Source organism: Psammomys obesus, unplaced genomic scaffold (assembly GCF_907164565.1).
Source record: "Psammomys obesus unplaced genomic scaffold, mPsaObe1.curated_primary_1811, whole genome shotgun sequence".
Taxonomy (NCBI): domain Eukaryota; kingdom Metazoa; phylum Chordata; class Mammalia; order Rodentia; family Muridae; genus Psammomys; species Psammomys obesus.
Window position 1 is genome coordinate 14,737,668 of NW_026596069.1, and position 22,735 is coordinate 14,760,402.

Below are 22,735 nucleotides of genomic sequence, written 5' to 3' on the forward strand. Positions count from 1 at the left end.
GGGGGATGGGGTGGCAGTGTCCAAGAGGGAGGTCTCCTTAACTGACCCCGGGAGACAGAGAGGAGGGCTGTTTATATATCCAGTCACACATGTACACAACCTTCTCTTTGCTAACCACAACATTTTTGCACTGTCATACCAGTCTGCTCAGGCATCCTCTGTGGGTAGTCATAAGTGTGCTTCACAGTAGAAGTAATATCTTCTAGGATCATTGGTGTGTGGAGTGACAATTGAAACAGCCTCCTGAATTTTCCCCTAGAAAAGAAGCAGTGGCTTCTGCGGTGGTTGGTTTGCATTCCCCTCCGGTCGGCCATGGGTGGGTTGAACCTCCCTGAGTAGTCATGGTCTATTTTCTTCTCTCACTAATAATTTTATACATATATGTAACATACTTTGCTGATATCTCCCCATTATCCTTTCTTGTCTCCCTCCCACTGTACCTTTTGTGTGTGTGTGTGACAAGTCTCCCTACCACTTTGGTGTTTTAGATCTACTGCATTTAATCAAGGTTGCCTACATGAGCACAGGTGATGTTAGTTAATTGAGCAAAGGCTTTGTCCATGGTTTCACAGCTGAGGACTATGATTCCCTTCCCCTCTGCAATCTTTCCACTGCTTCTTAGAGAAGAATAAGGCCATATGTACCCTCCTTCATCCCTGATGGAAGGGTGATGGGCCCTGTCTTGAACAGGTCTTGTGCAGGTAGCCACACCTGCACACCTGTATGTTCATGGATATAAAAGGTCATAGTCTCCCCAGTCTCCGGTTCTTACAGCCTTTCCACCTCACTCTTCTGCAGTGTTCTGGAGCATTGGGTGAAGTGATGTAGATTCCCCATTTAAGGCTGAGCACTTAAGTTCCTTGTTCTCAGCACTTTGACAAGTTATGAGTCTCTGCATTAACTGTTGCTCATTGTAACCAGAAGCTTCCCTGGCCAAGCCTAACAGCACCACTGATCTGTGGGTATGAAGATAAACATTTAGAGGAAAGTTTGACACCCTGTTTATTTAACAAAACAACAGCAACACACACACACACACACACACACACACACACACCATCCCAGGACCACAACTACTGAAATGAGGACCACTCTCTTGATCAAGACAAGGGGATTGGTTAATTGACAGTTCCGTGGGGATTTCGAGTCAGAATAACATGAGATTTATCATGTTATACATGTTATATTTATCATGTTATATATTTATCATATATAGACAGCAATTATAAAGATACAGAAAGTTAAACATCATGTCTCTGGTGGGGCAGAGAACTATGGTACATGTCCTCAAAATAGAAATGTATACATAAACCTTTAAATACTTGTTTTGTGAATTTTAACACATATGGAAGACAGCACTTCAAATCAACTAGGAATGGAGTAGTACTTAGGAAGTATAGTAGACACTACATTAAAATAGGTTAGCTCCCTCTGTTGCATAATCCACCAAAGGGAATTTGGGTAAGTAAATGCAGGAGTAAAGGAAACCACCACAAGCTGGACTGCAGTGCTAGGCCAGCAATTCACAACTTAGCTGTGGTTGAAATTTTGAACTGTTGAGTTTTTTCCGGGGGCAGGACAGCAAGCTGTCCTGTGTGCTGTTCATACTTTGCAGCACCTTAGACTGTACCCAGAGGTATAAAAAGCATCTCCTCTTGTCATGACAACCAAAATGTCTCCAGAAACTGCCACACATCCCCTGGGACTGTTGCAAAATCACCCTGATTTAAAACCAATGGACTCCTTCTCAGCCAGGAGCATAGCACCCCAGAATAAATCACAAAAGATAATTCTGGAAATACTGTCTATATTTTTATCAAAAAGAAAAAGGAAAAAAGAAAAGAATAATATAATTTAGAGAAGCTACAAAATTAAAACCAAGAAACAAATCAAAAAATATGTAGCATGAAGCCATTCACCTTACATAAAAAGAGTAAATAAGAAGCAGCCCAAAGAACTAAGTTAATGCCCAAGCATCAGCTTCCCAACAAAGCTTCTCACACGAAACAGGAATACATAAATCAAGGCTGCAGCTTTCCCTTCAGATCACTGACATACACGTACAGCGTGGATGAAAAGCAGTGGTGGAGTGGCAGGTGCTCAGAGCTGTGTCCCCGCAGTTCTGGTTTTTGCTGCTTCTTCAATGGAAATCATTGAACTGTCAAATTTTTCATTGCAGTACTATTTATAATTGCTAAATATAGGGAAAAAATTCTCGTTTTTCTAAAAGAAGAAACTGGTCAAAGCAAAGTAAAGCCCATCTTTGTGTAATAAACAGAACAGATGATTGTCATTTGAGAAGTATATACATGGGTGCAGTGGGAGTGGAACGGAAGCCTCAAATAAGAGCATGAATTTACGTATCTTGGAGATAACTGATACATACCATTTCTTTTTTCTATTTATCTAAGATTTTTTACAGATGATATGCAGTAGGGGAATAATACAGGTTCCTGTTATTTTTATTTTATGCTTTATATTTTTATTTTTTATATTTCTTCCAATGAACGTGACTACTTTATACAATCATTTTTAAATGGAGAAACAAACCATCTAGATATTTTGCTGTATAATGTGGTAGTAGATCTCACCTGTCTGGCTTGCTCAAAGCCCAGGTTCAATATCTAGCAACACACAAATATTCTTAATCCCTTGTCTCTTCCAAATTTTAAAAAATTTATTAATTAGGAAATTTTAAAAGGCAAAACTCTAGGGTAATTTTAAATAGCAAAAAAAAAAATTCTTCAGAGTTTATGAAAATGTTATTTATAATGGCAAAAAAAGATATTCTTAGTATTCCAAAATAATTATCCATCAGGTAGACCTCTTTGTGTTTCCAGGCGTGAACCTGTTTTAATAATCCAATGTAAAACCAGAAGTGGTGGCACACACCTCTAATCCTGGCACTTGGGAGATAGAGGCAGTAGGTGGCTTCAGCTAGCTGGTAAGTCTGAGGCCAGTCCCAGCTGTGTGAGGTCATAGCTCAAAAAGAGCAAGATAAAAAATAATAACAATAAGCTAAAGTCTAACTTCATGCCGTCTTACATTAAAGTCTTTTTTTTCTTTAGCTAAGAAGCTACTGCTAGTTACTGGCGGCTAGGGGAGGGGGAGTCATCGTTCTTGAGGGGTACGATAACCACTGGTAAAGCCATCCGTGCTGCAGGAGATAACCTCACACCTATTCCCGTGCAAGCAAGCCCAGTTAACTCCATGGGTTGTTTAAAAAATGAAACAGATAAGAAAGTAGAAGGGACCATCCTGGGAAAGAAGGGTTCTATACAGAGTGAGGGGGGCTAAGAGAGAAGACGGAAGCGACTGATAAACATGCCAAAATTGACATGTATGGAGCTGTCAAAGAACAAAACGTTAACCTTTCAGCAGCGTTCGCCCACAGCCCTCTCCAAAATAAAACATGTGTGGCAAATAGAAGAATGTGGCTGCTCTTAGCCACGTAAATAAAATGAATCACCCTCGCTCAGGGTTAAAGGGGAGCTCAGCGTTGGCGCGTGCGTGTTTGCCCTCGCTAATGTGGTATCGGTTTATCGTGTCATAGGTTGCGTCAGGTGACTGCAATGAAGACACTGAGGTTTACAACATCGCCCTGTGTACGGGGGATGAACTCACCCTAATGGGCCAAGCAGAAATCCTTTATGCAAAGACCTTCAAGGAGAAGTCGCGACTCAACACCATCTTCAAAAAGATTGGGAAACTCAATTCCATCAGCAAGCTGGGAAAAGGCAAAATGCCCTGCCTCATTTGCATGAATCACCGGACCAATGAGAGCATCAGCCTTCCATTCCAGTGCAAGGGCAGGTTTAGCACCCGGAGCCCCCTGGAACTGCAGATGCAGGAAGGGGAACACACCATCCGAAACATCGTGGAGAAGACTCGGCTCCCCGTGAACGTGACAGTGCCCAGCCCCCCTCCCAGGAACCCCTATGACCTCCACTTCATCAGAGAGGGACACCGCTACAAGTTTGTGAACATCCAGACCAAGACAGTGGTGGTCTGCTGTGTGCTGCGAAACAACAAGATCCTCCCCATGCACTTCCCTTTGCACTTGACTGTCCCCAAGTTCAGCCTCCCCGAACACCTGGTGAAGGGAGAGGTGTGGCCAGAAACCCTAGTCCATCACTGGCTTGGTATCTGCCAAGAGCAGTTTGACATTGATGAGTATTCACGGGCTGTTCGCGATGTGAAAACGGACTGGAATGAAGACTGCAAGAGCCCCAAAAAGGGCCGTTGCTCTGGCCACAACCATTTACCCAATTCCCTCAGCTATGCCCGCGACGAGCTCACCCAGTCCTTCCACCGGCTCTCAGTCTGTGTGTACGGCAACAATCTCCACGGCAACAGTGAGGTGAACCTCCATGGCTGCAGGGACCTTGGGGGAGAGTGGGCCCCTTTTCCTCACGACATCCTCCCCTATCAAGACTCTGGTGACAGTGGGAGTGACTACCTTTTCCCGGAAGCTAATGATGAGTCGGCGGGCATCCCAGGAAAGCCAGAAGTTCCCTATGAAGAGCTGTGGCTGGAGGAAGGCAAGCCGAGCTGCCAGCCTCTCACGCGCTCGCTCAGTGAGAAGAGCAGGTGCGACCCCTTGAGAGGCTCCACGCGATCCAAATGTACGACCTCTTCTCTCCCTGCCCCTGCAACCCTGGGAGGCACAGCGAAGTCTTCAGAAATCGCCCTACCTCCACCTCCAGTGCCTCCCAAATCTGAAGCTGTAAGTCACGTGTGTGTGTGAATGGTGTGCCAGTGTTTCTGTCTCTGCCCGGGCATCGACTCATTTATTTTCTTATAAGACTAAAACACTTTCCAACTGAGGATCATCAGAATGAATAAATGTATTTAATTTGGAGTGGAGTGTGGATGCTAGCCCAGTCAGTTATTTCCGTAGGCAAGTGAGAGTTGTACTACATTGTGTGAGAACCTCTGAGAGCTCCTAACAGGCAATGATCTTTAACCTTGATTGGCTATTGCCTAGAAAACAGATTACAGGGAAGAGACAGCAGACCAGAAGCTGGGTGGCCAGGAAAGGGGCAGTCATGACAGAGGTCTAAGGGACAGTATCTAAACTGTAGCCATGACGGTGGCCAGAAGGAATGAGCTTCAACAAGTGGTTTGTAACTAGACCAACAAACTTCGCTGATAAAGTGGGAGTGCAGAGAGGAGGAAAGAGAGGAAGCAAGAGAAACTGGGTTGTTCACGTGCAGAACAAGGTAGAGACTAGTGCTGTCTGAAGGAACTACATCCTCTGTGCTTGAGACAGGAAGCAGGGGGAAAGGAGGCCTAGGCATCTCCAATAACTCTCCTGTGTCCCTCAGATTATATCAAGACCAGATTGTGGGGGTGGTCTCATGGACACTCATGCCACGGACCCAAGTGCCAAGTAGCTGTCTCTCTCTGCAGACCATAATTCAGAGCTTGATGAGGTGTCTGTCAGGTTTAGTGTAAAAAACATTGGTATAGAGGCTAGGTTTTTCACTTCGGCATTGGAGCCCATGCTTAGCATGCCTGTAGCCACAGTTGAATTCCCAGCATCACACACCCCCCACAAAAAAGTTAAAAAGTACAAACCGTAGGAAGGGCCTTTCTTCTGACCACCATCTTTGGTCGAGAGTCACTGTAGTTCTGCTGCTCACGCTGACCTTTTTCTGTCTTTTTCTGTCCTGAGAGAGAAAACCATAGAGGCACTAATAATGACCCCATGAATTTGACAACATCTTTACTGTGTGTGTGTGTGTGTGTGTGTGTGTGTGCGCGCGCCCTATCTGTAGCAGAATTTTATTTTAATTTTACTCAGAGATTAAGAATGCTTGATGCTCTTGCAGAGGACCCGAATTCAGCCCCCAGCACCAATGTCAGGCAGCTCATAACTGCCTGTAACTCTGGCTCCAGGGAATCCAATACCCTTTCTGGCCCATGATGCTATTCAGCTTCCCGTAGAAGATAACAAACAAAAAGATGAGGAACAGTAGAAGAGACGGATACATGTGTGGCAGTTCAGAGCACAAAGAGAAGCTTCTAGTGGAAGGTAAATGAGAGAGGCCTTCCTGGAGATAATGGCATTTGAAATGAGGTCAGAGGATATGCATGAATTAGAAGAGCAGAGAGGCTGGGGGAAGGGACATCCCAGAGAAAGCAAGAGCAAGGATATGGATCCTGGGATGCCCTAACACACAAGTTCTGTGGAGCTGCTTGGAGAGGTTGGATAGGGTGCCTGGGGGGCAGTCCAAAGGCTAGAGCCAGGATATGGGCAGCCTGAGGATTGGGGGACAGAGATGGGGGGGATCTTTCTACCACAAAGGTCTCCCAAGAGAGGAAAGGCAGCTTTGGCTTCCCAGTTGCTGCAGGGTTAGACTGTGCTTTGCTTCCTACAGACACTTCCAGAGACCTTCAGGCACAAGCCCAGAGAAAGAGCTAAGCCCGACAAGAGATCCTAGACTATTTGCACAATTCTCTATGACTTGAGGTCCTCAGACCTTATCTGCATGTCTGAGGTTCCATAAGGGTGCTCAAAAAGTAAAGAAGTAATAATGACAGGGCACCCTTCCTGGCCAGCGCTGGACACCCTTAGTGATCTCAGAACTCAGCAGTGTGCTTGATGTGACGTCATGGTTGACCTTGATCTTTATCAGAAACACCACCTGAGTCTTTCCTATTGAACTATGCTCCTGCCTGGCTTGCAGTGTTTGTTGATTGACTGATGAGTTCAAAAAGGTGATCACACCTAGGGTCAACCAGGTCTAGAGGTTGGAAACTTAGCGTCATTTGGTTTTTATTTCTGTTGCTGTTTTGTGGCTGGTAAGGAATGAACAGAAAAGTAGATATTAGGAAGACTCATCATGAGTACGACTGGAGCCTTGCCAACTAAGGACGATTGAGATTGGAGGGGGAGGAGATGTTATCATTGTTTTGTTTTGTTTTATGTTTCTGTGTATTGTCCCAACTCATGTGTGGGCTTTTTGATGGACTTTGGTTATCTCAAAATTTCTTCATACCTGATGTTTTCACAAATATTTCACAAATATTTTCACAAATATTCATAGAGAGGAGCCTGGGAGCCCGTTGCACATCCATGAGGTTGAAGGGGCTCCTGGGGTCTTTTGACAAGAATATGAATTTTTGAGATTGCGTTGTGACTCTGGTGGGTGCTCCAACTGATTTTTGTCAAACGTTCTCGTCATGTGACTGATCTGAGACCGCTCAGTATTTGTAAACAGGGTATGGTAGCTAACAAGATATTTTTTTGTTCACGTATACAATTTTACACTGCAATTTTTGTTTCAATAATCTGTGTCAAATCATTTGCATAAGACAACAGCATTTTTATAGTGACATAAACATTTTAACCTAATGGTACTTACAATAATTTCGAAAAGGAAATGGCTATGCTGTCTTTCCATGTTGACCTTGGATCTAAAAGAAAAAAAAAAAAATCAGACTTAAGCTGGAAACTAAAAGCAAATGTCATGGAGAAAGCCCTCAGCCTCCTATCCATGCAGTAGTTTCTCATGACACATGAGGCTTTTCTCAGCATGCCCAGTGTTTATAAAACACTGTAAACACAAAGGCTGTGCTCTAAACACCTGAAGATCATTTGCTCTTAAAGGAAAACCTGGATATGTTTAAAGAAGCCTTTTTTTTTTTTTTCATTATTGGTTCTGTGACCATGAAATGAATTTTCCATTTTTAGTGTGTCAGGGGGAACCAGAGAATTTCATGCTTCAGCTTATAATTTTCAAACAGGAGCTTTAATGGGACATAAATTCAAGTGCTCCCATAGAATTAAATGACAGTTTGGCCCTGGGTAGTTAGAGTGCTGGGAGAGTGACAGCCTTCCCATCCAATCATAAAGTAGTGACCCAGGGGGGGGGGCAGGTCCACCTCCAGTTATCTATGCCTTCCAACTAAGCTCCACCTCCTGAAGAAGTTTCCATCACACCCCACAGCAGCCCTGCCAGCTGTGGACCAAATGTTCAAGCACATGATCCTCCAGGAGACATGTCTCTTTCAAACCATAGCCAAAGCCAGGAGAACGCTTATCTGGAAAGTTGACCATCCCCACCCACCAGGAGCTGCCAAGACAGCAGAGCCATCAAAGAAAGACTGTGCCACAGAAAGGAAGCAAGTCAGCTTGTAACTGCTGCTGTGCTGAGGCCCCATGGTCCGGTGCCGTACTGGGCGCCTATCTGTTCATCCTGTTCAGACTGCTACCCACCGCTGCTAAGTTGTGAGATTGTTGTGCTTTTTCTCTAGCGGATTCTGATAGTCTTTGTTTCTTTGAGTGAGCATGAGAACAGCTTCTTTCCCCTTCAGTAGTCACGGCCGCTTAGAATTATGTCATGATCGTATTGCCTCTGTAAAGATGGCTCCTCAGAGTTTTTTAACAGCATGCTACCACTCACCTCTCTGAAGTAGAAGAGCACTCCTCCTGACAGGAGTGTCTCGGGGAAAAGCAAACGGGAGATGTCTAGGGGAGAAGGGACTCTGCCACTTCTATCCCTTAGAATTATTGCAGCAGAGCCCAAGCTAAGAAATAAGTTCACTGCAGGCCCTTTCAAAGTTCGCAAGAGGGCAGGCAAGAGGTGCTTGCCACCAGCCCAGACAACGTGACCTCCTCCGTAGCTGAAACCCACATGGTAGGAGAGGACAACCAACAGTCATGACTTGTCTGACCCCCATGCTCGCATCATGGCGCACACACAAACACACAGACGTAATTAACAAATAAATAAATGGAATTTTTTTATAAGTTTTGCAGGGATTCCTTCACTGTGATAACCTGACAGCTTCTCTTTTCCTTTGACCCATGTGTTTTTAATGAACACATTCTTCATTTCATAACACGGTGGGTCTCAATCCTTCACTTTAATTCCTGGCTACTGGCTGATATTTTTTTAATAATTTATTTAATTTTATTTTATGTGCATTGTTGTTTTGCCTTCATTCATATCTGTGTGAGGGTAGCAAGCAGATCCCCTAGAACTAGAGTTATGGACAGTTGTGAGCTGCCATGTGTGTGCTTGGAATTGAACCCCCGTCCTCTGTAAGAACAGCCAGTGCTTTTAACCACTGAGCCATCGTTCCAGTCCCCTAATATTTCTAACATTTACCCAGACACTTGACAAGTGACAGTCTTCAAGAACTCCTGTCTTTGTCTGTGCCCTCCTTTTCCCTTCCCTCTAGTGGCTATCAGAAGTGCGGGGCCTGTTGTTTATCCAAAGGACTCTGAATCAATACATGACAGAGAAACTTGTACATCACTGTTTACCACAGCACTATTGACAGAAACAGTCCACGTGTCCAACAGTGGAGGGGTGGAGAAGGAAAGTGTGCTGTCTGTACTCACTGGAAATCTGTGTAGCAATGAAGGACAATGTTATGCCATTTGCAGGAAAATTGATATCACTATAAATTATCATATTAGGGGAATTATCTGGTCTCAGGAAAGATCAGCATATGTTTTCTGCCACTTGAGGTTCCTAGGTTTTTATAGACAGCAGCATCCTGTCTGGGACCAGCACCATCCATCTCTGCTGTTTGTTGGCACTGTCCAATCTATAACACTGGTGAGAGGAGAACTCGGTGAGCTCTGGATTGAAGCCACCAACCTCACCCAGTTTCATCCACTGCAGTACCCGTGAGTCTGTTAGCTTTTCTGACGGACAGGGACGCTCTCGCAGCTGCTAAGAGACAGGGTGTGAGACTCTGAGTTGAAAGCTACTCTCTCAGCCCAGTTGCGGTAGGTACTTGAAGAGACTGATTCCAAATGTAAGCTAGTGTCTGAGTTGGCCTCAGCAAGCGGAACATTCAGTAGGAAGGTGGAATGTACCTGGAGTCCTTTCCCCTCCAGTGGAACCCAGGCAAGCACTGATCTCCACACCATAGGGCAGATCATTAGAAGTAGCCATGCCTGAGAGCCCCATGGACCGACATCCCCAATCTTAGCAGCTTTACACCTGGGCAAAACAGCGAGCCTTCCTGAGTCAGTTCCTGTGGGGACGATAAGTTCTGCACTGTGTTATTGTGCTATACAAAGGGCCTGGCACGTCTCCTTAGCACTTAGTAAACATTCAGAATAAAAGCAGCAGTAATTGAATGTAGAATGGCCTCCAGCTTACAGCCAGATAGAAAGTGCCGTTAAAAGTTTCCGACAGGCTGGATGCCCTTGCAGCTGCTATAGGCAGGGCATGAGGGCTGAACTATAGGATGGGAATGAAGTCGCTCCTCATTTAGCGGTGGGAGTGACAAAGCTCATAATGAAACACCACAATGAGACTTAGAGGTGAGTTGAAAGCTGAGGCTTTAACCCCACCCATCTTCCCTTGACTAGTGGATGGAGAGGGGAAGTAAGGCCCCTCCAAAGAGTCAGGAGGTTGGTCGTGCACAAACATGCACCCCCACAGCCAAGTCCGGAGACACAGCTCAGCGTCCACAGGGGCTACTCTCACTCATGCAACAGCACATGATCTAAAAACACCCAGCACTTTAACCTGCCTCTGACAGAACCTACTCCACAGGGTAAGAGTCTATCATAATTACCTGGCAATGCAGTCATCATAAACTGTGATCACAAAGAAAATGGTGAGAAACTGCACTTCTGCTTGGTGCTCCAAAAATCCCACTAGGGAATGCCATTTCAAGGGGCAGGTAAGCGGTAGGAAGGACTTGCGGTACTTATATAAGCGTGTCTGTGGATAAGTTTCAAGGAACTACTATTCCCAGCTCCTGCAGAGCTGTCCAAAGCTAAGGTGTTAGCTCCATTCCCCAGGTGCAGCCAAGCCAGGCTGTGATGTTACGAGCTCTTATAACCCTGGCACCATCACTGTGCACCCCCCCCCCCCCCCAAAAGGTTAAAAAAGAACAAAAAAAAAAAAAAAAAAAGTTGGTTTGAAACCAGGTGTGGTGGTGCAGGCCTGTAATCCCAGCACTCACAGAGGCAGAGGCAGGACAGTCTCTGTGAGTGTGAGGCCAGCCTGGTCTACAAAGCAAGTCCAGGACAGCCAAGGCTACACAGAGAAACCCTGTCTTAAAAAGAAAAAAAACTTGGTTTGTTGAAAAATAATTCAACCTCAATTCTTTTATTTTATCTTTGCCCTCTTTCCCTTTATCAAATATAGAGCCAGTGAGATGACTAACGGTGCTTTCCATGTAAGGCTGACAACTTGTGTTCTGTTCCCAGAACTCATGGTAGAAAGAGAGAACTGACTCAGTCATAAAGTGTCCCTGCGACTTCCATGTGCACTCCATGGTGGATATGCACCCCCACTCACACGCATACATCACACACACTACTTTTTTTTAATTTAAAAAAATATGTTAATATTAGATAAAGCATTAAAAGGCAGGTTTCTTAAAGACACCAGATATATGAATATTCAAGCTTGAATACTGGAAATCCTTAAAATGAAAGCTGCAGCCTGGTGATCTTATAGCTCCATGCTGAAATGCTTGCTTAGTATGCATGAGGCCAGGGGAAAAACAATGCATGGAACTAATAATTTGCATGGAGCTAACTGCTGTACAATAGCCTCCATTCAAGATTCCACTAATTAAAGAGGTCTCCTAGAACATTTGGCATTTAATTCATTTTAATTACAACTTTTGAGGAATACTTTGCAAGCAAGCCCATACCTGGGCTTTCATTCATTAATTGAAGAGATGACTAAATTAGTACGTTGTTTTGGTAGTTCTGAAGCTAATTGCCTTCCATTTCAGGTAGGTTGTTTTTAAACGAAATTTTATAAGCCAAGACTTATAAAGACGTTTTTTCTCCTAATGTCCATTGGAACTCTCAGTGACAGCTAATAAAGATAATTATCATACCCTGGCGGGTAAGTCTTGTTTCAGACACATACTCAAGTGCCACTGTGTAAAGTCACGCTGACAAGGTTATGTGCTGTGTAGTGATATATGTCCGATGTTGTACTCCTCTCTCAGGAAAGTCTTTATCCTAGACCCCAGTGGCACCCTCCGTCTTAAACAAGGGCTTCTTTACAAGCTACGCGCCCTTCTTACCTCCAGCTGAGCGACTGCAGCTTCCCCTCATAGTCATCCTTGCCTAAGGCTGGACTATTGGAGACCTTCTCCCAGTAGGGTCTGTCTTAGACCCTCATTATGAGTATTCAATGAAATGAAGGGAAACACTAAGACACCGCATTTAAGAATGAGCTTTAGACTGTAAGTTGGCCTTCAGCAGTCAGTCCAGTGGAGATTCATTCATTGCATTTCAATACGATAAAAGTTGCACTTCTGTCTGGCTGAAAATACCCGCTTATGGCTGTGTGACAGGGTTATGAACTCTGTATAAAAGCCTCTTTATAAATAAGATTTCTTAAGGCTGTAATGATTTTGTTATCTAGGAGAGGGAGTGTGGGAAGAAATGTTAAATACAGGACAGAGAGTGTGCAGGGAAGGCAAGGTTACAAAGTTCAAGGCAGTAAAACTCCTTTCTTTTGGTTGCCAACATTGTCCTGAATTTGGCCTTCTCAGAGAAGAACACTCATGATGAAGGTGAGTCCAATTTTAGCTCAAGCTCACTGCTAGCATATTTACTTTCTGAATTGTTGTCAATATGGACTCAAAAGGGAGAGGAGTCAATTCTGTTTAGTGATCCTTCACAGTTCCAGGCAGTGTAATCTTCTAGCGGGTTGTGAGCCCGACACCACCACCACTACCACACCTAGGTGTGGGGAGTAGATTTATACTGCCCAGCGTCTGCTTCCCCATGAGGTAGCCAGGCCACTTGTGCACCGAGCTGGACTAGAGGGAGGAAAGCTTAGCCAAGCATGGGTGAGTGCAGTCAAGGGTCTCAGGGGACAGCTTTGCAAAACTGGTTCAGTTTGTTGGGGGAGGGGGTTTTATGCACCTAGGGAGGTAGTCAGGGTCTCTGGGTTAAGGATTGTGTGGCCATGTACCATTGGCCAGGGCAGGAGTGTTGGAAGATGCTTCATCCGAATAAACAGGGGCTGGGAAGGGATCTTGTAACATCAAACAAGAAGTGAAGCCTGATAACTGTCGAGGTAGTAAGTTCTTACTAGGGTTGATGGTGGGGAAGGGAGGGGGTAGGTAGCCAACTCCTGAAGTTCTCATGTTTCAGCTTTCTGGGGATGAAGCTCCCTAGACCCTTCCTCTGTAACCCTGGGCCATTACGCTCCCACAGATTTAGACTAAGTCTAAGGAGGTGTGGCCATCAGCAGGTATCTCCAAACCCACTCTCTTCTCTTTTTTATTTTTTTGAGACAGGTTTCTCTGTTCAGCCCTGGCTGTCCTGGAATTTATTCTGTAGACCACTCATTCTGTAGACCAGGCTGGCCTCAAACTCAGAGATCCACCTGCCTTTGCCTTCAGAGTGCTGGGATTAAAGGCGTGGGCAACCACACCCAGCCACTCTCTTCTTAAGGGCTGAGCAGCCACTGCTATGAAGTTGAGTTTTTCCCAGAAGGACAGCTAAAGATGTTAAAAGCAAACAATTCGACATGCTGACGTGATTTGTTTTCTTTAGCTATCCCATTGGACAGTCGGGAGTATTATTTCTATCCTAGAGAAGAGTAGGGAATTCCAGAGGGTTGAGAAACAAAGGCTTCCTAAGAAATGTCGTCTAACCAAAGTCTCACACACATACCCATAGATACTTGAGGTGACTTTTATTTTTTGGTTTGGATTGGATTGGATTGGTTTGGTTTGGTTTGGTTTGGTTTGGTTTGGTTTGGTTTGGTTTGGTTTGGTTTTTTGAGACAGGGTTTCTCTCTAGCCTTGGCTGTCCTGGAACTCACTCTGTAGACCAGACTGGCCTTGAACTCACAGAGACCCACCAGCCTCTGCCTCTCAAGTGCTGGGATTAGCATCACCACCACCAGGTGTTTTGTTTTGGTTTGGTTTTGGTTTTTTTTTTTTTATATTCTTTTAATCCCAGAAATATTGGAGTAGGAAGAAGAAGACTTTCATAATTTGTGTAAAATACCACAATTATATATATGTAAGATTTGAATTTTGTTGCACAAACATCCATATTTTCCAGCCTGTTTTCCAGCCATGTAGTAACCCGCTTTGTACAATTAAGTTCTCACAAGTTATTTTTAATATGTGGGCATTTCAAGAAAAAAAAAAAGTCCCCCATTTTCCCCAAATGTTTGGTCCTTTATCCTGTTCTTGGGCAGATACTCTCAGGACTAAACAGAGCTATAGCAGTGGCAGTTTTGAAGGGTAGGGAGGGTTAAACACCCATTCCTGGGAAGCAGGAGATCAAGCCTAACTTTCCAGGCCATCTTCAGAAGTCAAGGAAGCAGTCCCATCCCATAATGCACTTGAAGTTGTGTATGACTGCCTCATGACTCCGCTTACTTAAAACACGGAGCTCTCCATGCTGTTAGATGCATTTGATCCTCACGCTAGCTGATTGAGGGATATTTTCCTGGTGTGGTGTGGCCAGCAGTGGCATGGCAAAGGCCGACAGCACTGAGGGTATGTGTTCATTCTCCCTTCCATCCTCATAAGTGAGAGTTCAGCACATACAGTCCCACGGGTGTGTGTGACACGGCCAGGCACAATTCTCATGTTTCTTTCCATTCAAAAAGAAAAATCGTTCTTCCTCCCATTCAGAGCCCCTTTCTAACAAGTGGCCCCTACTCCTTCCTTTGGGGCCATTACCGGAAGTAAGTAGTATATCTCACTGACACCACTCTCTCCTCTCCTTCTGGCTTCCACTCATTGGAATCTGCCTTCTTTGCCTTTCACGTCGTCCAAGCCTCATTTGCTAAGCTTGCCAGTGACCCGCTGACTGTCCATATGGTGTCCTTTCTTCCACATCCTCATGGCTTCCTGATACCCTAGTCTTCCCCCAATGGTACTTCTGCATCTTCACACCGCATCTCTGTCTGCAGTCTTCCCTCTCTTGGCTCCCCTCATTCCCTCTTCTATGAGTCTTCTCTTCTGATGGCACAGTGCAGTCACTTGTTTTTCTCTTCTGTCTTTCCCATGGGGGCTCAGCCCTCTTCACTTCTCGGTGCTATCTCAGTGCCACCAGAACTTCCATCAACTACAGGGTCTAGTCCAAGCAGTATTTTCAGCCTTGAAGGTCTGTGCCTGCGTTTCTGTCTCTAATGAACAGTGTCAGTGTCTGTCTCATCATCCGCCCACCCAGACCAAAGCATCGCTGTGCTTGTCAGATGTTAGATGTGGATTAGATGTACCAGGTGTCTCCATCATGCTGTCCAAGCCTTTATCACTCCCTTAGTCCTGCTTCTCTAAGACTTTCTCACTAAAGTGTCCTATGAATTTATCCTCCTGCTCTCTTGAATAAATCCATGGTGTTTCCACAAACCTCTGCATGTATTTCTATTAACACATTTACCAATCTATATCTTAATTGTATTTGTTTCCCTTCCTTACAGCTAACTCCGCAAGTTACATATTTTTGTATACTCAACCCAACCTCAGTAATAGACACTACAAGTATTTGAACTTCTAAGTAGAAAAATGAGCTTAACAATATATAGGGAAAGAGTCATTAGACTCTTAGACACTAGACGGCCCCTATTAGCACTTAGGATAGACACCTGTACAGTTTTCTTCAAATTCTCACTAATAGATGTTTCCGGTGAGTTAGATGGCAGGAAATTGAGTGTATCTCCCTATGCCACATAGGCTCTGAAAGAACAGCTCGCCATCTCTGCCTTTCTCTGAGTTAACTTTATATTTAACCCTTGCCATCATCTATGTAAATACCAAGAAATAGTGACACAACAGTATTCGTGACATATATTTGATAAGATGCTGAGATTTCAGAGGAAAAAAGACTCCTGGAAATGAAGGCTCTGGGCATAGACAGGAGCCAGCTTTCACACTGTCACCTGGATCCGTATTGTGTCCTCTGGCTTTTGCTTAAACAGTAGGAGACTGGTGCTAGGAACATCAGAACATCCAGATGTCTTCTGCAGATGAGCAAAGGTCACCCATAATCTGATGGATGGATGGCCACATTCACCTTAAAACAGAATGTTGTCTCTCAGGTAGCCCAAGATTAGAGTTTGTTCCTGGAAACACAGGCACCTTGTTGCCAATTGAAGCTCAGCTTTAAATACTGAAAACAAGCCAGATCACCCTCCCCTATGAGGCGCAGTATCGTGTCTTACATGCTTACAGAGGAGAGGCAGGGCAGCACAAGTCCTTTAATAGAAGTGGATCTACCAATTAGATCCATTGTTGTGGAAGAATAGCGGGGCGGGGGGGATGGCACAGAAAGAGGAAGAGGAGTCTGGGGAACAGCCAGAAATATGGGTCAAAGCTAGTTCATAAAGGGCTCAGCAGAAGACCAGACAAGGCTGGCCTTCATCCACTAGGCAAGAACACAATGAAAGCCACATGCAGAGACTTCCAGAAGGAATGTGCTAGACACATGTAGTTCTTAAAAGTGAAATTGAATATGAGAGAAAGCAGGAAATAGGCTGCTTGACCCATCCGGCCCTGCCAGTTGCCTTTTATTGTCGGGTAAAATTCATTTACAGCACAGCTACCTTCTTCTTGCATATAAATGTCTTGTGTTGAATCAAGTCAAGAAGCAAAGAAGAATAGGGTGATAGCTGGCATGCAAGACCATAAGAGGCAATAAAAGAAATAAGAGGCACAACCAACCCTCACTATTAATAACTTCCAAGTGCCAGAATGTGTACATCCCACCGAAGCGTGTAAGCCTTTCCATAATACGCCGTAAAATAAGACCATCAGACAAGCCACAGCTGCAACCCACATTCAAAGTGCCCATCCACAGAGCTGTGGCTTCCCGGCCACCTCACCCACCCAGGACTGCCCTTCCTGCTCGCCTGGGACAACAAGCCCCTCATTCTCTGCCTTTGCAGAACAATGCTTGCAATCCCTGCCAAGGAAAAGGTGTCACTTTTAACGCTACCATTTTTCCAAAAGACGTTTTAAGGGAGCTTGCTCTTTTCATGTTGAACTGAGTCAGACCCAAACTCCTTTCAGGAGTCCTGTGGAAGGTCCCAATGCTGCCTGGGTCTCAGATTTCATTTTGAAGTTCAACTGTAAACACTGTGAGCCACAGCTCCCCTCACAGCAGGCTCCGACATTTACAAAAGCTTCTTTTCACTGTCTACCTCCACCCTATCCATGGGCAGCTTTCAGGACTGCCCAGCTATGAAGGTGCTGTCCCAACAGCTCCTGGTGCCTTTGGCCATAAGAACAGGAAGAGGGGACACCCTCAGGTCATATTCAGCTGCACGTGGCTGCTTCTCTGAGTTCCAGTGTTAAGGTCAGCCAATTATTTTTCATTGAAATGCACATTATAGTGGGCATCTCAGCACACTGCCACTGCTAGGTGAGGTAAGCCATTCCTGATGAAGTATCATACCCAATGACTGACTCTAAAATGTAGAATAAATTGAATTCATCACTAATCTTTTTTTTCTTCACATTCCACTTAATTCTGATATTGAGAAGAAATCGTTTATTTTAAAAACTTGACATGTTGACCAATCCCTCTTAAGAAAAGGCGGCCCCCATGCTGTCAACTCAACAGTCCCCCCACATACACACACACAGCTCTCCAGACTTCACTGCTTATGGGATTTCTTTCTGTAGCTGTCCACCACTGCCCCCTGTTTTACTGGGGGGAAAGGAGGGTTGGTTTTTGAAACAGGGTCTCACTGTGTGGCGCTAGTTGGCCTGGAACTTGCTCTGTAACCAAACTCACAGAGATCCGCATGATTTGTCTCCAAACGCTGGAATCAAAATGTATACTGCCTTTTAATTTTTTCATTAATTTTTATTAAAATATAATTAAGGGACTGGAGAGAAAGATCAGAGGTTAAAAGCACTCTCTGCTCCTCCAGAAGAGAGTTCTATTCCCAGGTTCTATTCCCAGCACCCACATAGTGGTTCATAGCCAATTATAACTCCAGTTCCAAGGGATTCAATGCCCTATTCTTACTTTCGTGGGTGCCAAGCACACATATGTACACATATATACATGCAGGCAAAACATTCATGTAAAATAAAGTGAATAAGTCAATAATAAGTAAAAACATAATTGTTTCCCTCCATTTCTTTTTTTTTCCCCTTCAACCATCCCATTCCCTCTCAAATTCATGGCCTCTTTGTCTATAATTGTTATTGTTACAAATATATAGATAAACACACATATATACATACCCCCTGCTGATTACTTTTCATGTTGCTTGCATGTACATGGTTTCTGAGCTGACCACCTGATATTGGATAATCCTTTGGGGGACTCTTCCCTGGAGAAAGATTACTCCCACCCTTAGTTGCCTGTAGTTTTTTTGTATGAACACGGAACCCCATAATATTTACTCCTTCTACTTTAGCCTGTCTATTGGTGGTGTCCTTGTTCACGTCTTGTTTAGGCGGCCATATTGTTGAGGTATCATGGGTGTAGCTTCCTTGTCATTTCTAGGAGAAGATCTCACAGCAGATTTCCAGGTTCTCTTGCTCTCATAGTCTTTCCACCTCCTCTTCCAAAACAGTTCGTGAGCCTTAGGTGGAGGGGTTGTGCCACTGACGGATCCTTTGGGATGCACCCTCTACGTGATCAGCCGTTCTCTGCATTGTGACCAGTTGTGCTCCTGTAATGGTCTGTATCTGCTGCAAAGAGAGCTTCTTTGGTAAGGGATATGCTTCTGCAGCACACCTGATTTTAAAGGCTCGAAAACAGAAAACTTGCTCTAGCAGTTGAAGAGGAAATTTCCTGACCAAGTATTTAGCTGTAACTTGTAGAGCTGCTTGAATGAAGAGCTCTCTTCTTCCCAACCCAGTGCCAGGGCTGAGGACTCTATGGGCAGAAGCAGAGACCCCTGGGCTTTTGCCGAAATACAGCGAGTGATGCTCTTTAAATCACTCTCAATGGGTGTGGTAGGGTATACTTGTAGTCCCAGCATTTGGGAGGTGTAGGCATAAAGATGGGTTCAAGGGCATCCTTCAGAGTACATACCAAGGTTAAGGCCAGCCTGAGCTACATAATAATTCTTTCTCAAAAAATTAATTTAAAAAAAAATATTTTCCTTCTCACTTAAATCAAGGTCCAAGGCACTACTCTTGAGCATATGGCTGCATTTTCTTTGGCAAGTGAAGCAAGCCTGGGACTCCAGTTGGAGGCCCAGTATGCAGTCAAGAATGAAATATATTTATCATATGAGCCTGTTCATTTCATCGTCAGCATCCTCATCACCAAAGCTGCTGGGCACTTGCTATTCCATCAAAAACACTTGCTATTCCATCCCCAAAACAAGTTGTTGAAGGAAAGAGTGAGAGAAATGCAGGAAACACTACCTAAAAGCAGGTGGAGATAGCTCGGAACTCAGCGTTTTTAACAGACCCCTGAATAGGCCATGGTTCAGGGTGGACTAGCACAACCAGGCATCAAGTGCCCTCTGCTGTCTAACTTGGAGAAGAGCATGCCAATTATCACTTCATGACTCAGAATGGTACTGGGGAAAGCTACTGGGACTGGAGAGCCAGCTTAGGTAAGAACAGCTCGTTGCTGGCGCCCTGGGTCATCCTGGGTCACCGATCATCCCCAGTGTGAAGATGAATGGAGGTCATCTGGCTGGGGTAACTTTTCATCAGTAAAAGTTCTGGAATTGCAGTGATTCCTCATTGCTCCCTCTATGGCTGTGTGGATCCTGGACCCGTAGCATAGCATTCATGCTGGAGCTTGTTAGAAGTGCAGACATAGTAACTCCTGTCTGTAATCTCAGCTACCCAGTTAAGAAGAAAAGACAAAGAAAAACCAGCTGGGAGCTTTCTTGAGGCAGGATCTTCCTGTGTAGCCACGGCTAGCCTCAAACTCATGGTATTCCTCTTGCTCTAGCCTTCTGAGTCCTGGGATTACAGACATGAGCCACCCTGTGTGTGGCCTCAGAGAACAACTTCAGGAAGGGCTCGTTATTTACCTGCTTAAATATCTACCTAGCGTGTTGAGTCCTGAGTGCAACACCATAAAAACAGACAGGAAATGTCAACTCTCAGGTCCCAGCCTGGATCTCCTAAAGTCACATATGCATCTAACCAAGGTCACCGTTAATTCACACACGCTGATATTTGAGAGGCACCAGGCATACTGCCGGTGGAGCTCCAACCCTGCAGAAGGCCCACATTTTGGCCCTGGAGGCTCAATGGGTAGAGGTCACCAAGCCTGATGACCTGTGTTTAATCTCCAGGACCCACACGGTTGAAGCAGAGAACAGAGTCCCGTAAACTGTCCTCTGACCTCCAAATAGATACCATGGACCAGCTCGCACATGATGCACATCCAAGTGTATGCGCACACACAAAAGCAGTTCAGGTCCACATTCCCAAAGGCTGGGTCAGACTGGATGCTGTTTGGAAAGTGAACAGGACTCCCTCATTGTCATGACTGACGCCCTCACCGCCTCCCACATCCACGCCTGCTCCATGCATCCTTGCATCTCTCAAGCTTTTATTTCCCACTTCTTGCTGCATTTCCACAGAAGCTGACATCCACCACACACTTTCCTTCTAGATCAGTCTGTTCCCAGCAGTTTGTGGCAGGTGTGTATGTGTGTGCACGCACATGTGTCCTGCTTACTCACGACCTTTGCTGTTTAATACATCGTTTATCTAATACTGCAAATACTGACCCTGCAAGATGGAGCTCTGCTCCCAATCCCACCCTCACCCCTTCACCCCCATCCCCCAATCCCTGCCCAAGTTTCATCTGTAGCTAACCTGGAGTGTTCTTTTCCCACACCAGGTCAGGGAAGAATGCCGGCTCCTGAACGCCCCGCCTGTTCCACCCCGAAGCGCAAAGCCTTTATCCACAAGTCCCTCCGTCCCTCCTCGCACGATCAAGCCAGTTCGGCCACAGACTCGCTCCCCCAGCCCCACCCTGTCCTACTATTCTTCAGGGCTGCATAACATGTAAGTTCCTCCTGTCAGAACCAACAGCAGCCCGCATCCTCACCATCCAGTTCACGGGCCCCGTGGTCATCATCTAGCAGCAAGGTGGGAGAGGAAATGTTTGCCTTTAAAAAACAATTTTAAGAAGAGGACCTAAAACCTCTGCTCAGATGTAGCCCATAGACTTAGTCTCCAAGTGGGGTCCCAAGTGAGGGGAACAAGGACCTTCCCAGACATAAACTCAGTGGCCTGCTCTTTGATCACCTCTCCCTGAGGAGGGAGCACCCTTGTCAGGCCACAGAGGAAGACAATGCAGCCAGTCCTGATGAGAACTGATAGGCTAGGGTCAGAGGGAAGGGGAGGGGACCTCCCCTATTAGTGGACTAGGGGAGAGGCATGGGAGGAGAAGAGGGAGAAAGGGTGATATAGGGAGGAGGCCACAGCCGGGATACAAAGTGAATAAATTGTAATACATAATAATAATTAATGGCCTGGAGAGATGGCTCAGTGGTTAAGAGCACTGTCTGCTTTTCCAAGGGTCATGAGTTCAATTCCCAATGACCACATGGTGGTTCACAACCATCTATGCTGTGAACTGATTCCCTCTTCTGGCAGATGTAAATGCAGATAGAACACTCATATACATAAATAAATCTTTAAAAAATAAATAATAATAATTAATAATTAATAATAATTTTATAGAAAGATCATCATTGGACCATTGCTCGTTTTGACCTTGGGTAGAAGAGCTGGTGTCTCGATAAGGAAAGATGCCACAGGGGTCTCTGAGAAGCCAAGGAAGGCTCCCCCTCTTAGATGCAGTGTGTAGACTGCTGTTGCTTCTCAAAAGCCAGCTCTGGTTCTTTTCACCTTGACTCTCAGCACAAGCAGACAGCACTTTTTACCAGGACCTCAAACCCAAAGGCTCCCCCTGGCCCTCTGCCCTGAACTTGAACAAAACAAGACTCCCTTGGCTGTGGCTACAAAGACCCTCCTGCCGTGGACTCTCCAGAGCCATGAGCTCTTCTGAGACACAGCCTGCTTCATTGCTGGCAACAGTGAATCGTTTTTAAGGAACTCTATCTCCAGGTAACTGTCAGCCATCGTTTGTATAGAGAAACAAAACAGACCAGCCCTGCAGCTCAGAAAACACTGTCAATCTTCTGCAAAAAGAAGTGCCCATTTCTTCTGCTGTTTCCTGAGACGTGACCTTTGGTCCCCGCCACCCTGCCCACCTGCCTTTCAGCATATTCTGGTTCCACTGTCTGTCACACAATGTGAAAATGTGGCCCCCTAACCTGTGCCCTTGAAGTTGGAAGACTTTGCAGGCATTTTATGTTTGGTTTGGTTTGGTTTGGTTTTTGTCCTTTGGACATTAAAATTCCTATGCTATGTATATAACTCTACTGTTCAAAAACCAGGGCAAAGGTAGGCATTTTACTGGAAGCATTTCCTCAGATATTATGGACATTGTTGATGGGGCCACGTCGTTATCCTTGCATGCATGTATGAGTTACCTGTCACCCTGGCCAGTGCAGACATTACTCTGCAGTGTTGGCCCAGAGCTTGGTGTGGAAACTTTTCTCAGCGTGAAGGTTCAGGCACTTACGAGCAGTACTTCCTTACTAGCTAGAATATACATGTTTATCTGCACACATACACAATTTTTTATCTCTATTACATTTTAAATCATTATGTACATATCCACAGGTACAAAGAACTTTACTAACTTTTTAAAAAGCAGGTAGTTTATTGAATTCAAAGATAATATAGATATATATACACACATAGATAGATAGATAGATAGATAGATAGATAGATAGATAGATAGATAGAT

The 22,735-nt window shown here is 45.0% G+C and overlaps 1 protein-coding gene across 2 annotated transcripts in view; it reads left to right on the forward strand.

The window, feature by feature from the left end:
- The window catches only part of Garem1 (GRB2 associated regulator of MAPK1 subtype 1), a 177,201-nt gene that overhangs the window by 153,087 nt on the left and 1,379 nt on the right, over nt 1-22,735 (forward strand). For both annotated transcript variants that reach the window (XM_055625411.1, XM_055625410.1), the window contains exons 4-5: nt 3,554-4,726; nt 20,753-20,919. In XM_055625411.1, coding sequence (XP_055481386.1) covers nt 3,554-4,726; nt 20,753-20,919 — 1,340 coding nt within the window. The remainder of the gene's footprint in view (nt 1-3,553; nt 4,727-20,752; nt 20,920-22,735) is intronic.